The sequence below is a fragment of the Balaenoptera acutorostrata genome, chromosome 1 (assembly GCF_949987535.1).
Source record: "Balaenoptera acutorostrata chromosome 1, mBalAcu1.1, whole genome shotgun sequence".
NCBI classification, from domain to species: Eukaryota; Metazoa; Chordata; class Mammalia; order Artiodactyla; family Balaenopteridae; genus Balaenoptera; species Balaenoptera acutorostrata.
In genome coordinates, this window is record NC_080064.1 from 134,228,164 (window position 1) to 134,243,862 (window position 15,699).

General features: G+C 44.1%; 1 protein-coding gene across 1 annotated transcript; it reads right to left on the reverse strand.

Moving 5' to 3' along the window:
- Nucleotides 1-76: 76 nt before the first annotated feature.
- SERPINC1 (serpin family C member 1) lies at nucleotides 77-10,211 on the reverse strand. The gene is made up of 7 exons (XM_007165349.3): nucleotides 10,084-10,211; nucleotides 7,711-8,080; nucleotides 7,173-7,388; nucleotides 6,345-6,482; nucleotides 4,245-4,635; nucleotides 3,048-3,112; nucleotides 77-325 (listed from the first exon to the last, which is right to left on the reverse strand). Exons 1-7 carry the CDS (start codon nucleotides 10,122-10,124, stop codon nucleotides 149-151), a joined length of 1,398 nt encoding a protein of 465 aa, XP_007165411.1. The 5' UTR covers nucleotides 10,125-10,211; the 3' UTR covers nucleotides 77-148.
- Nucleotides 10,212-15,699: the final 5,488 nt, after the last annotated feature.

Here is a 15,699-nt window from a genome sequence, read left to right on the forward strand (position 1 = left end):
GCCCAACAGCATGTCTATCCATTTCTCCTTTCCTTGTCTTCATTTCAGGTGGCAAAGTCCATTTGTAATTGTGAGATATGGGAGTAGTTGTGTTTATTTTTACTTCTATTCACAAACCAAAATAGGAAGAACTATAAAGGATAACATTTTAGTTAACACAAGGGTTGGTTACTCTGCCCATGAAGATAATAGTGTTCAGAGCAACTTCCCTGATAAGAACCAGGAAGGGCCTGTTGGCCTTGAAGGTCACTCTGCTGGGGTTCAGCGAACGGCCAGCAATGCCAATGACGGTACTTGCTGCTGCTTCACTGCCTTCCTCGTTTACCTGCAGGTCAAATAGGAAACAAACTGCTACATTAGCTACTCTGCAGCTCATTACAGGCAGGTAAATCATCCATGGACACAGCAATTCCTCAAAATGCCATTTGTTTTCCAGGTGAAAGTACACTTGGGTCAGGTTGGGTTCCCTCTGGAACCCTACTTTTAGCCTTTCTGTCATCCACTGAATATTGATGTAAGCACTTGTATTCATCCAAGCCTTGTGCTGAATAATAAGTGCCAGGGTCCATTCAGGTAATCTCTAAACCAGAAATCTGGATGTATACGAGGTTGTCACATTTCTGGCTGGCACCATTGTATATGGTATTGTACTAGATACTAAAAGACATTTTGACTCCAGATTAGAGCACTACAGTTGAGATAGTTTCACTCCTGGAGCATCAAGATCCCAGATACAACTACTGTAAGCAGCCACTCAGGAACTAGGGCCCATGAAAAGAGGAGGGTCCTCTGGCTGGATGAGATGAGTATTTCTTGGAGTAATAGACTGAAGTGATGGTATTTGAACTTGCTGCTAAGTAGAACTGCACAGGTCTGGAGGGAGAGATATCTTTAGAAACTTTTGTTTGGGGACCCAGAATGTCACTAAAACTCTGTCCCTGACTCTAATGAAAGCACTTCAGATCCCTGAGTCTTCAGGAGCTGGTTGATGCTGTTCTCTCCCTCCCTCCTTCCTTACCACCTCCCTTCTGGCCATACTATCTATTTCATGATCATTCTAGTACTAAATTTATGAGCAGACTGGAGCTTTTGTAAGACCAGGATCCTTTTATTCGAATCAGAGTCTGGTTTTTAATGGCTTCTCAGGAGATCTACAATCAGTTGGGGTGTGTGTATTGGGTTCCCAAGAGCCATGGAGGAGCCTTGCATCATTGTTTAGTGGGCTCAAGTAGACAAAATGAATGTAAACTTCTGCTTCTTAATAGTTACTCAAGGCCCTTAAGGAGGTCTGAGCTGACCACTTCTATTTGGGGTCCTTGGAAGAAGATTCTCAATCTTAGTTAAAACCCTGAGGACTCATCTTCCCTTGCAGCCTTTCTAAGTGCTCTTTCTTCCATAATCCATATGGTATCAGTGTTGTTTTTACTTCCAAAACCATTAATCCAGTACTCATGTAAAATCCCCTGTTCTGACCTCAGTGTCTTTAAGATATATCCCTCTACTCTTGCTGTTGTCCTATAGGTCACTAACATCTATTGTTCTATGGATTATATTCCCACATTGAGGATTTTGTTGCCTAGCCCGTAGCCTTTCTGTCTATCCTAACTCCTGCTATCATGTGACCTAGACAATTAAAATGTCATGGTAGGAGACCCATTCAATACTCTAACCTTCCATGTCTTTCATCTCATCAAACCCAATGAGCATTACCTTCACTAAAGCAAACCAGTCCATGGCTACACCTTGAACTTGCCATCTCTCAGAACATCTAGACTTTTGAGATTATAATTACATTATCCTTCTCTCAGACTATATAACCTTTGGTTTTTTTAAGCTATCACACTTCCTCACTCCCATTACAATTACTCTGACCTCCTACTGTCCCTTGATCCCTCCACTTTCCTCCTAACTACATATTTCCCACTGAGCTTGGACTCCGCAACTATATTTACTAGCACGATGCCCTGAAACCTTTCTCTCTGACCACAATCTTCTTTCTTTGCAATTTCCTCAATCCTGTGACCTTCTCTAACATTGGCCCATCACATTTCCCTCATAGCCTGGTTCCCCCAAAGAATAATCTGTATAAATGGTTCCCAAACATGGTTGTGCATCAAAATTCCTTGAGGAGCTTTGTAAATATACAGATTCTCAGACCCCATCCTGAGTCAAGCTCCCCAGAAAGCTAATGCCATTGATCTATATAGCTCCGTATGTGTTTGAGAACCAGAAGTTCTAAAGGCTTTATACAGCTCTTACTCTAGTAAAGGGTTCCATGGGCATCTTAGCTGGGGCAACACTAGGTTAAGCAATACTGAACCATTTTCTTCACTATGGAACTGCTCAGACATCGGCACTCCAATGTGCATTAATTCTTGTTAATTTCCCAAGAAGAGGATATACATTTATTTGACCATCTAACGTTCTGTTACCCGCAGTGTAGTCTAGAGCTCTAGTTTTCTGGAACACACTTTAGGACATGATCTGCACTCACCAGCTCCCCTTCCTTACTTTCCATTTGCTCTTCAGCCATTACAACTAGGCATGTGCCCCTACTGCACTGTCCAAATTCCTCAGGGAAAAGTCACCTCGGTCCCTTTTCAAAATATCTTCTTACTAGATGCTTTCCATTGTCTTAATACTCCTTCCTGGGTTTCCATTAGCTCATCCTCTCCTGGTTCTCCTCCTCTGAATGCCTTTGCTGGCTGCTTTTCCTGTGTCACCTTCCCCTTAATGTCTATGTTCCCAGGAGAGGTAGAGGATGGAGGGTGGAACAGTTAGACCACGAGGGCTTCAAGTCAGGGCTATATTGTAGCAGTCCTCGTGGAGGAGGGTGCTACAGATTTGGGGTTTGAGGGACACTGGAATCATGCCTTTTTCCACAGCTGTCTCCTAGTGTTCACACATCTGCTGTCTACACTGTAAGAGCCAGTGGAGGAACAACTCCAAAGCTAGTAATCACATGAGATATTGATGTATTGAATAATAAAGCAGCATGAGAATAAAAAAGCAGCAGAAGAATAGAGAGCGAAGAGAGGTGTACTCACCTCAAGAAATGCCTTGTGGAATGCATCTGAGACATAGAGATCGTTCCGGCCTTCTGCAACAATACCTAGAAGGAAGACCAGAGAAAGCTCTGTGAAATGGGAGAAAGTTGGCTTCAACCCACAGAAAGGAATTCAGTTTAAATTAAGAGGTCCTTTGGGGCTTTTTTGAAAAATAGAAAGAAATCCTGGACCCTCACTTAATGATACCCTGAAAAATAAACACATGTTAAAATACAGTGTGTGTGTGTGAAAAATAAAATAAAAATAAATAAATAAATAAATAAATACATGTTAAAAAATAATGAAGTACTTTGGGTTTATTCAGCCTGGCTCCTGTGAATTTAATCTCCTGCTTCAGCTCATGGGGGGTTGGGGGGGGGTGAACTCTGTTCTTAAAGAAAAACCCACTCCATCTGGTCGGAATGTCTTCCAGTGTGGCAACACTTTGGGAGTGGTTTTCAGACTTAGTTTAAAGACAGACCATTAAAGGTAAATCCAATTAACTAATGTTGTAAACTCCTTTTCAAAAAAGAGAGATTTTAGGGAATTCCCTGGCAGTCCAGTGGTTAGGACTCCGTGCTCTCACTGCCAAGGGTTCAATCCCTGGTCGGGAACTAAGGTCCCACAAGCCACACAGTGTGGCCAAAAAAAAAAAAAAAAGAGAGAGAGAGATTTTAATGCATATTTTTAAAGGATGGTGGGTTGGAAGAACCAAACCAACTTAACACCGTTATCAAAGTATCAAAACTGGGAAGGGGGTGACTGTATCTGTCCATGTGACCTTAGAAATCACATGAGCCCTTTGGAATATCAGGTGAAGAAGGGCTATTACATGTCAGCTATGCCTATTTTGTGGGACCCGGATGTCCCTGGCTCTTAATCATATCTGTCTCCTTGCTCTGAATTTTCCGATGCTTTTCAAGTTCTTTTCTACCTGGTCCCATCTCTTCTATCAGTTACAGACTCAAAAGGTTCCAGTGCCATATGGGCCTGTGGAGATCCAAGAGCCAACGTCCCGTTTTACAGAAGAGAAAACTGACACCTTGAGAGGGAAGGGATTTCCCTGAGTTAGCAGTAGAACCGGGATTAGAATCCAGGTGTCCTGATTCGCCCTTTTCTACTCTTTCCCCATCTCTTCCACCTTTGGTCAGACTTCTTTGGGGGCAGAGAGAGGAGGAAAGTCCTTCCTGCACTCACCTGGGAGCCTGGACTTCTCAGGGCTGAAGAGGTCCTCAAGGCCCATGTCTTGCAGCCGCTCCTTCACGCTGAAGCTGTCCTCGATGCGGAAGCGGGGCATGTGGACCACCAGCAGTGTCTCTGCCAGCTCATCTAGCCACTCCTGCAGCACCTCTGGGGTGAGTTCCTGTTCCACCTTGGTCAGGCTCTTCTCAAGCTTGGGCAGGATGAGCACCATGGTGATGTCATCACCCTTGAAGGGCAACTCAAGCACCTGGGTGCCCTCTGCCACGCGCCGATAGCGGAACTTGCCTTCCTGGTACATCATGAATACTGAACACGACTCCCCATCGACCTTGTAGAAAAGTTCCTTCCTTGTGTTCTCAGGGCTGAACTTTGACTTCCACAGGCCCTGGAAGAAGACGCCAGGTGGGAGAATCACAAAGCAAGAAGACCAAAAACATCCGTAGGAGAATACTGACATGGGAAGTAGTCACAATATTTTATTACATTAATATGTAAGTGTAATTTTTAAGAACAAAGGCTAGAGGGATATGCATGCAAAGGTCTTAACACTGACTGTGTCAGAGTGATAGAATCATGAGTCATTTTTTTTTCTGTGAACTTTTCTGTATTTCCCAGATTTTCAGCAGTGACTATTTGCTTTTATAACAAGAAAAATAAAAACAAGAACAACCTACTGGCCTCTTTGCAAGTCTCTTCTGGAGTTTAAATCTAATTGCCTTTTGCTTTCTGCCTCCCACCAGCCTCTTTCTCAAAGGCCATCCTCCAAAATGCTGGGCTCTGTCCCTGATGAATAAAGCCAGACAGAGGTAATAACCCCAGGGGGTCATCTGGGAGTCCTGACGGGCAGAGAGTGAGGCCTGGCCAACTTTCTGTTCAAAGAAGGAGGGGATACAAGACACTCCTTTGACATTTCTGAGTTGTAATTATCATTCCTTGTCATCTTCTGGCTCTTTGATTTTGGGACAAGTCATTTAACTCTTTGAGTGGTGGTTCTTCATCTGTAAGATTAGGAGCTGGTTATCACTAATATTTGTAAGGATGCTTACTGTGTGCCAGGCACTGCTCCAAGCATTTTATGTGCATTAACTTAATCCCTTCAGTAACCGTGTAAGGTAGATGTATCATTATCACCATCTTATAGATGCAGGAGTTGGGGCATAAAAAAGTGTCAAGTAACTTGCTCAAGTTTGCAGTCAGAAATGGAAGACTCAGAATTTAAATTAAGTAAACTGTCTGAGCAGCCCAAGTTCACATTTGTGATGTTATGAAGATCAGGAGGACTAATAAAAGGCAAAGTGCTCCATAAATTGTAAAGGGCAGTACACACTGTAGAAATGCAACCTACTCCATTCTTAGGGTGAGGGACCCCCCAAGCAACAGAATAATTGACAACAGCAGTGACTGGCTAACCCCCTGGGCCCAGTGGGGGAGAAGAGTGTATCTGGAGCATGACCCGGGAAGGGCACAATTCAACCTGCGTTAAGCTGGAGGCCCTCCTGAGTATCAATGGTCTGTTTATTCCCAGTACCTTCTCCCTCATCCTTCCTAAATGTAATAAAGTTGGAACAGTCTTTAGAACTCTTGACTCTCTGAGTCTGCGTGATCAGGTAACAAGGCCTCTGCAAAGTTTGAGGTTAGTCTGGCATCAGGAGGTTCAGAAGCTTCAGGCAAGAGGAATTTTCAGTCACTGCAGAAGCTGCTCTAGATGATGGACAATATCTCATCACTGAGGATTGTCTATAGACTCTGTCATTTTGTTCCAGATTTCAAAATGGAGTTAATTAAGGACAGGAGAAATCGTCACATATATATGAGAATTTATTACCACGCACACCTTGCTGCTGAGCATGCTGGGTCTGTGAGTGTGTACACGTTGCCTTGGGCCCAGAGACACTACCAGGTCCCCTTTGGACCTCAGCCCAGTAGCCACAGCCCTAGACATGACCCTAGACTCAGCATATTTGTATTTTACCCAGACCATGCATGTACCATTTCTCAAAAAGATCTACTGACACATGCCCAATGGTATGAAAGAGGGTAAGCTGGAGGGAAAACAAGTCATCCCTGAGGTCTCTCCAGGGACATTTTGAGTACCTTGAAGTAAATGGTGTTGACCAGCACCAGGACAGTGAACTCATTGATGGCTTCTGGGGGAATGACATCAGTGATACGCCCTTCAGTCTTATTGGATATCCATTGGTTGATGGTCACTCTGGACTGCTCTGCATTTCCCTGAAGAGAACAGGAAACAAACCTACCCAACTGTGCTATTCGATTGGCTTCTCCATTTCCCCGTGAAGCACTTTATTTTGTCCATCATCCCTCTGCTCTTTCCCACCATTTGGTTAAGCCATGTCTCTAACCCAGATTGCGGAAACCTCACATATCTAGTATAGTGTCGTGAAGCTTCCATATCGTTAATAAATGGTACCAGAAGAAAGAGAAAGAAAGGAAAGGAAAAGAGGAAGAAATAAAGAAACAGAAGAGGAGAAAGATATAGTCTGAGAAAAGAAAACAAAATATTATCTTCTCTGACTCTGGAAATTTGAACTCTTATGAGTATTCATGAGATATGTTCTCTGGGAAGCTCATGAGTGACGCAGGAGTTGGGGGGAGGGCAGGAGAGATGCCCATGTGGTCCAAAAAGCTTGAGAAATACTGATTGAATAAAGTCAGTAGATTTCTTTGTTGCAGGACTTTTATATAACTTTTTCAGAGCAGCCTCTACAATCCAGAGATTACATTGATTTCTCAGGTTTCAAGCAAGAATACATATCCCAGGGGCTCCGACTTATAGTGTTATGACACCTCCACCTGCTTCAACTACCATAGCAGTGTTAATTTGGATCCTGCTTCTCTACCTCTTTAATTTCTGAGCGGAGAAGAAGATCTCTGAGGTCAGGGATGACATCTGCAACTCACCTTGAAGTCCAGGGGCTGGAGCTTGGCTCCATACACCATCTCACTGATGTCCTGGTAGGTCTCATTGAAGGTAAGGGACTTGTCTCCAAAAAGACGGTTAGCTGATACCAACTCAGAGGATTTATTGGCTTTTCGATAGAGTCGGCAGTTCAGTTTGGCAAAGAAAAAGTGGATCTGATCAGATGTCTTCTCAGAGATGGTATCAAACTTAAAAACCTGTAGAAGCCAAAAGAAAATAGCGGTGGGTCTGGTAAAGCAGCCTGGCTAACGTGGGTGACGAGCACAGTGCCAGTCAGCCCCTGACCAATAGTTGTGAGTCCCTTCAACACAGTGCCTGGCACGGCATAAATGCTCAGCTCGTGTTTTCTAGATGAGTAAATGGATAAAAGAAGAATAAAGGGTAGGAAGGAGAAAGAGAAGAAGAAACACAAAGAGACTGGGATACCACCCTAAGTCTCTAAAGGGCTCTAGACCAACACATAGATGTTCTCCTGGGTGTTCCAGCAAGGAGGTTAGGCAGAAGGGCTTTGGGTTGTACCTCCATCAGCTGCTTGAGGGTGTTGTCACAGGCACCCAGCTTGGTCATAGCAAAAGCTGTGGAGATACTCAGGGGTGACAGGAAAATGTTGTCCTTGTCATTCTTGGAGTCTGCCAGATGCTGATAGAAGGTGGTGGCAAAGTGGAAATTGGCCTTGGACAGTTCCCAGACCCGCCGGTTGGTGGCCCCGGGGATCTTCTGCTCTGAGCCCTCGCCCTCGGTTGCTTTCTTCTCTGGGGCACGGTAAATGCACATGGGATTCATGGGAATGTCCCGAGGCTTGGCTGTGCAGATGTCCTCCCCAGGGCTCCAATGACAGGTCACACAGCCCCAGAGGCCAATAAGCAGCAAGGAGAGAAGACATACACTCCTATAGGGGGACAGAAAGCTGAGTTAAGCTAGGCTGAGAAATCACCTGTCCCACTGCCCACCACAGATTTGCCCCAGTAAAGCATAGATTACCATCCCACCTGCTGTGGCCAGGAGGAGGGCCAAAATCTTTGGAAAGTACAAGGGCCCAGGACAAGTCCAGTCCTGGACTCCTTACAAGTGGATAGTTTCACTTGCCTGGCCATAGTCATGTTGAAATTAGAATCAACTATTGAAGCAACTGAGGTTATTAGAAGTATTGTGTGCCCAAGGCCTCATGCTGGAAGATATAAAGAATGCAAAGTTTCCAATTGGTGAGATGGGACATGCACACAAGAAAAACGGCAGAGAACTTTAGTGCCCAGTGAAAACTTAGGTCAGTTGGAGGAGACATTAACAGAAGCTGATTAGGGAAGGCCTCAGAAATAGATGGATTTTTAACCTGGATGTTCAAGGATTGGGAGGAGTTTGATTGATTCAGCAGAGGGATTTCAGCAACATGAGAGGGTTAAGAAGGAATGAATGGGGCAAAGCCACAATCAATGTGCTGAAAACCCCAAGTCTCTAGCTCCAGCCTAATCCTTCCACTGAGTTCCAGACCAGTTGTTTGCCGGACAATTCCACCTGGATGTCCTGCAGATTCCTTAGTGAAATACGAGCAAACTGAACTCATAACTCTCACCCACACACGTTTCTCCTTCTGTGCCCTTCAACTCAGCTAATGGGACCCACAGGTACCTGAGAGCCACCCTGGATTTCTCCTTCTTACCCTTCTCATTAGTCACACCCTAGATTCTATGCATTCTGTTTCCTTGTTCTCTCGCTGCCTTAGTTCAGGCCCTCATCATTTTCTGATTCCTAGACGTTTTAGTAACTTCCAACGTGTGTTCGCTAAAGTAAATAAAACTAATTTCACTTTTTTAAAAAATGAGATCATGAAATTGACAAATTAGGAGAACTGGGACACCCAATTAAGTAAACCAAGAGATAAACTCTTTTGTAATGTTTTTGTAGATAAGACATGAGGGGCCAGGAACTTCCTGTGACTGACTTGGGGCCCTAAGGTCTAGAGAGGGGAGTCTGTATGAGGGTACTGAGTCTTCTCAGTCGTCCCCCAGCAGAAAAGCAGGTTATGCACGCAGTGAAGAAAGAACTCACCAAAGTGGTCTGCTGGGCAAGTGTGGGGCTGGCTGGAAGCTGGGGGCAGCTGAGGGGTACTTGGCTTCTTGCATGATCTGAAGTGAACCCTGCAGTCCTTTTAAGAACAGAGGCACAGAATGGGAGAGCAGAGGCACTGAGGGAGCTATGGAAGGCAGGGTGAGGAAGCAGAGAGAATCTTGCCACTCTTCTCCTCAGCTTGCTTGCCTCTGTTTCCCATTTTGTCCCTCAGCTACATTTGGAAATACAAGTGGAGGCTGAGGGGGGCCCTAGGAGCTCTGTTAAGCACAAAGAAAAACCAAGGTGGTCAAGCCACAGCCTCACTTCTAGCTTCCTGTAAAACACCAGATCAAGAAGGGGATGTGTGTGATGTTGAGGGCTGCAGTCCTTTGTCAAAGGTCACTGAGACCTTGGGTGGGGGGATGGGGGATGTGACGGGGGTGGGGCAGGGGGGAATTGAGTGGAAGGAGGAGCAAAAAGGGAGTTAGGAGGTCCTCATAGATTAAATTTGCCCTCTTTTCAGATGTATGGCAGGCCCAGCAATTCCCCTTGGAGTATCTCCTGGACTGCTGTGAGGGCTGACACTGATACAACGTCTCTGTACAAGGGAAGACATCCCCTTTGTTTCTTGGGTTACGAATCCAAGGTGTGGCTTAGGGAAAGGCCTTACCCCTAGAAGGGAGTGGGGGGGGAGGGCACTTGGAATGACGTCTTCCAAACAAGTCTGATTAAAACTACCAGGGAGAGGGCCTGGTCTTCTCGAAGGTGTCGAGGTCATCCTGGTGAGTCCCTCAGAGGTCAGAAAACCCAGTGAGGGCATGCAAAGGGAAAGCTCACCCCTCTTACCTTTTTCCAGCAGCTACAGTTCCTATCCCATTGGAAAGCATGGTTGCTAATCTTCCACAGGTCTGGGCGAGTGGAGATAGTGTGGTCTGAGGCAATCCCTCTGAACTGGTTCTTTCCTCTAAATCTGGATGAGGTTCCAGAGGCTAGGATGGGGGATGGAGCTGGTGAGGAGGGGAGGCCTGAGGTCAAAGGCTGATGACCTGCTCCCAGGGTTAAGCAAAGTGTAGAGCCCAGTGCTGGTTAATTAGTAGAGAAGTTTTAAAGTTCAGTCAGGTCCAGAGAAAGAAGGTCCACCTTTCCTACCCATACTCCCTCACTTTCTTCTTCATCTTTATAGAAAAGGAAAAGGCGAACATGTTCACAAATTCAAACTTAGTCAGAAAATACCTAGCTGATGAGAACTTTGCAGGAATTTTTTTCTTTTTTCCTGGTTAACCAAACCAGGAGGTAGAAGATAGTCTATTTTCTATATACATAAAATAGTATATAACTAGCCAAGTTGGATGCCCGGAATGAGAGGTAGTCTTCTACCTCTCAGTGCAATATCCTCTTTCTCACAGGTTTTTAGGGAAAGAGAGAGAAAAGGAGCCCACGTTATCTAATCATAGGGGAGAGAAGAGAAATATTCTGAAACAGGTGCGACTTTCAGGCCTCTAAGAGCTGATGTGTCAGTGACCCAGTCAAGGACACACAATGGTTACACCTGTGTGTACAGTGGACTCATTCCCCATTCAGCCTTGAAGTGGTGGGAGGGGGCACAGGAGCAGGGGCCTCAGGGTGCTGCCAAGGACATTTCTAGGGTGGATGAGCTGGGAGGGAAATACTTCGAAAAATTCTCTTGGGGGATCAGGAGACAGGGTGGGGCAGGTGAAAAACATACATGCAACTACTGACATACTTCCAAGAAGCAAACAGAATGAATTATTTTTATTTATGCATATTGTTATTTTTACTTATTTTAGTTATTGGGGAGATGAAGTCAAACTAATGGACATAAAGGGCGGGTTTATATTTATTTCCCTCTTCCTAAATAGCCAAAAACAGTATCATAAGGATTGCTGCAACTGTATTCACAGGATACAAGTATGCCACCTTCTGTGTGATTGAAGACTCCTTGAAGTTGGTACGGTCATAGGCATTCTAAAGAGTTCTTTATTCATCAGACAGGAAACCTCTACCTAGACTGAAGCTGCGTCTAAGTTCTTGACTGATTTAGACCCTGGACATCTCGAGGGCCCCTGTGTACAGTATGAAGTTACAAGGAACTGTCCTAAAAAGCCCCAGAATGGTCGGAGGCTCCTTGTCACTCCAGATTAAAGGCAAGTGGAAAGTCTCCTATTCAACCACTTGTGTTCAGCAAACACAGGAGCACTACCTGAGTCAGCAGGCACTGTTCTAGGGGCTGGGAGCTCCAGACAGGAAGACGTGCAGCGATCACATGAAGAATCAGTATATAAAAAATAAATCGATAACATGTCAGTCAGGTGTTAATAAGGGTTACAGAGGAAAATACAACAGGGCAAGGGGACAGAAAGTGATGGGAGGAGGGAAGGAGGCTACGGTTGTAGAAAGGAGGTGGGAAAGGCCTCCCTAATAAACTGACACTAAGGGACCAGAGTAAAATGAGGGAGGGAGTCAAATATCTTTGGGAAGAGCTTTTCACACAGAAGAAACAGGAGATACAAAGATCCTGAGGTGGGAATATGCTGTTCAGACCAATTGTTCCAGCTTGTAGGAGTTGTGAGACTTGTGCCTTGTAAAGAAGGTCCTTGGAGGAAGGCAGATAAGGGGACCCTGCCCAAGGGGTGAAGGGGGTCTGGTGAACATCTGTAGGAAAAGAGATAAGGGTACAGATACCACCTGGCCAGGTAGTGAAGAACTATACATCAGGGATTGTGTTTAATTTCTTCATCCATTCATTGAGTCATATGATCATTTAATTAACAAATGTTTAATAAATGCCTATACGTACCGGGCATGGTTGGTGCTGGGCCCGGGGTTATAAAGATGACTTTGTCCTCAAGGAGCACCGTGCTTCATAGCAGACCCCAGACATGAAGATAAACATCCCAATCAATGCTACTGGCCATCTGACTAAAGTGTGTATAGGGGAAGGGGAAGGGCAGACAGGTGGGTCTGGTCCATGGAACTGGGGTCAGGAGAGGGAAAGATCAGGAGGTGATAATGTAAAAATTTCTTAATTTGCAAGACTAAGACACAAAGTCTTTTTATTTTAAAATAATTTTAAAGTAATAGAAAAGTTGCAAAAATAGTACAAAATATTCTTGTATACCCTTCACCCAGATTCCCCAAATGTTCACATTGTTAACATTTTACCACATTTGTTTCTTGCTCTGCTTTTGGTATTCCTCTTTCTCTCTCCCTCTCCCTCTCTCTGTTTCTCTCTCTCTGACTCCTTCTCCCTATTATTTTCCGGAACTGTTTGAGAATAATTTGCAGATATAATGCCCTTTTACCCTTATGAAGAGTGAGGTTCCTAAAAACAAGGCTATTCCCTTTTATGACCACAGTACAAGATCAAAGATAGGAAATTGACAGTAATATAGTACCATTTTCAAATCCATAAATCATATTCTAAATTTGCCAAGTGTCCCACTAATGTTCTTTATAGCAGTTGTTCTCAAAATTTTTGGTCTCAGGATCTCTTTATAGTCTTGCTAAATTACATCTAAATATAATTATTTAAATAGTTTATATAAAATAGTTTTGACTTCATGAATACACTGAAAGGTTTTGCGGACCTCCTTGGATCCCTGGATCACACTTTGGGAAACATTTCATAGCCCCCAAAACTCCACTCCCCCCCACCCCCCATTTCCTGGTCCAGGGTCACATTGCATTTAATTGTCATGTCTCTTTGGTCTCGTCTAGTTTGGAATCGTTGCTCTCTTTTGTCTTTCATGACTGTGGAATTTTTTAAGAGTACAGGCCAGTTATTTTTATTTTTACTTTTAAAATTAATTAATTAATTAATTAATTAACTTATGGCTGTGTTGGGTCTTCGTTGCTGCGTGCAGGCTTTCTCTAGTTGCGGCGAGCACGGGTTACTCTTTGATGTGGTGTGTGGGCTTCTCATTGTGGTGGCTTCTCTTTGTTACAGAGCACTGGCTCTAGGCACGCGGGCTTCAGTAGTTCTGGCATGCGGACTCAGTAGTTGTGGCTCTGGGCTCTAGAGCGCAGGCTCAGTAGTTGTGGTACACGGGCTTAGTTGCTCCACGGCATGTGGGATCTTCCCAGACCAGGGCTCGAACCTGTGTCCCCCGCCTTGGCAGGCGGTTTCTTAACTGCTGCACCACCAGGGAAGTCCCCGAGCCAGTTATTTTTGAAGAACGTCTCTCAATTTGAGTATATCTGAGGTTTCCTCAGGATTAGATTCAAGTTATACTTTTTTTGGTAGGAATACTAAAGAAATAATATTGTACCCTTCTCAGTGCATCATATCAGGAGGCGCATGATATCAATTTGCTCCATTACTGGTGATGTTAATTTTGATCACTTGGTTAAGATCAGGACTGCCGAGTTTCTTTCTCTGCTGTAAAATTACAATATTTCCCTTTTTATTAAACAAGTATCCTGTAAGAAGATACTTTGAGAATATGAAGATACATCGTTTTTCATCAGACTTTCACCTGCTAACTTTAGCATTCCTCGGTGGTTCTTTGCAAGACTTTTTAAGCACTGTTCTTTTCCTAGTTCCCATCTGATTCCCTAAAAAGGATTATCACTGAAACCATTAGAATTCAAAGACATCAACTAAGTTAGACAACACACCCTCTTGCTAGGGTGTGAGGAAAATGCCCTTTCACTCATTGCTGGTGCAGAATGCTATAACCCTTTGAAGGAAATCTGGCAATACCAGCATTACAAATGAGTTTACACTTTGAGCTGGAAATCCCACTTCAGAAAGTGTATCCTATAGACATATCTGCATGGGTATAAATTAGGTTACCAATTGTAACTTGATTTGCAATAGCAAAAGATTAGAAACAACTTCCATCTATAGCAGACTAGTTAAACCAAGGTACATCCCCACAATGGAAAACTTTGCCACTGTCAAAAAGAATGAGGCTGTTCTCTTTGTACTGAAATGGAAGGATCTCTAGGCTCACTAAGTAGAAAAAAGCAAGCTGCAGAGCAGTGTTTATAGTATGCTAACTTTTGTATCACAAAGTGGGGATGATGGGGCAGGTGCAGACAGACAGGGGTGGAAGTGAGATTTGTCAATATGAACCTTCTTATTTTTCTATTTTTGAACATGTCAATATATCACCTAGTCAAGAAGGTCTGGACTTTGTGAGCAACAAGAGCATCAGGGTTGTGTCCCACAGAGGCTTGGGGAGAGAGGAGTACCAGGGTATGACACGAAGGTGGTGGCAGCACCAAAGAGGAACTAGAAACAGCCTGAGCCCCTGGCTGGTGACAAAGGAGAAAAGGAGACTGAGAGAAGCCCAGTTCAGGTGGAACGGATGGAACAGAGGTGTTCAGGTGTGCCCTGACTGGCAAAATTATTTCTAATGACTGTATAATATTTCATTGTCTAGAATTTAACCATTACTTCACATTAGCTTCGGTCAAAATCTTTAAATCTTTGTTTTTCTGTTTTGTTTTTTTTTTTGGTCGCACCTCGCAGCACGCGAGGGGATCTTCCCTGACCAGGGATCGAACCCGTGCCCCCTGCAGTGGAAGCGCAGAGTCTTAACCACTGGACCGCCAGGGAAGTCCAAAATCTTTAAATCTTTGAATATGATAATGATAGGTTCCATTTACTACATTCCAGGATCTATGCTAAGTGCTTTACAGGCATTCGCTTATATAATTCTCTTGTCAGCTCTACCAGGAAGATAATAATATGCCCAGTCTACAGACGGAAACAACTGCTATTTACAAGGGTTAGGAACTTGCCCCAAATCACAAAGCTGGCAAAGGTGAGATCCAAAGCCCTGTCTGGGTAGCTATCAAGAAAATGTCCATGCCTCCCCAGGTTAAAACTTACGAGTGTCCAGTTATTTTTCTTGGGGTAGTGTTTATGATATGTAACCATCTGGTTCGTCTCCTCTGGGTAGTCGCTATCAAGTTTGCCCAGGTGTCCTTCAAAATCCAGGGCCCGGAAGCAAACTCAGGGACTGCCACCTTTTCCTTTGGTTGCCCATATTTAATTAGAAAGCATTTGTCTCTGACGCACCTTCCAGATGAGACTTTCAGTTGGTCTTTTGGAGTCTTTACTACCAGCCCAGTCTTTGGTTCTCTTGCACACAGCTCCCCTTGGCTTTCATTGTCTAGATTTTGATGACCCCAAATCCCTTTCCTCTTGGTGCATCTTAGACTGATTTGATGAGGAAAGGAAAAAACAGCTTGTACACTGGGCAAACTAATCTGGGTCTCTATCTCTCCCCTCCCCTCCACTGTCACTGGTATTCTGTAAAGTGTTTTAATAATTGTATATTTTAAAATCAAATTCTTCATGGAAACTTCTAACCATTTCTGGAACTGGAGGCAGACTTAAGAACTTTTATCAGATAAAAATTAGCACTACTTCTCTCTATTCTGGGCAAAGACAAGGTTGGAAGGATCTCAGAGGGCCTCTGTGCTTTGCTG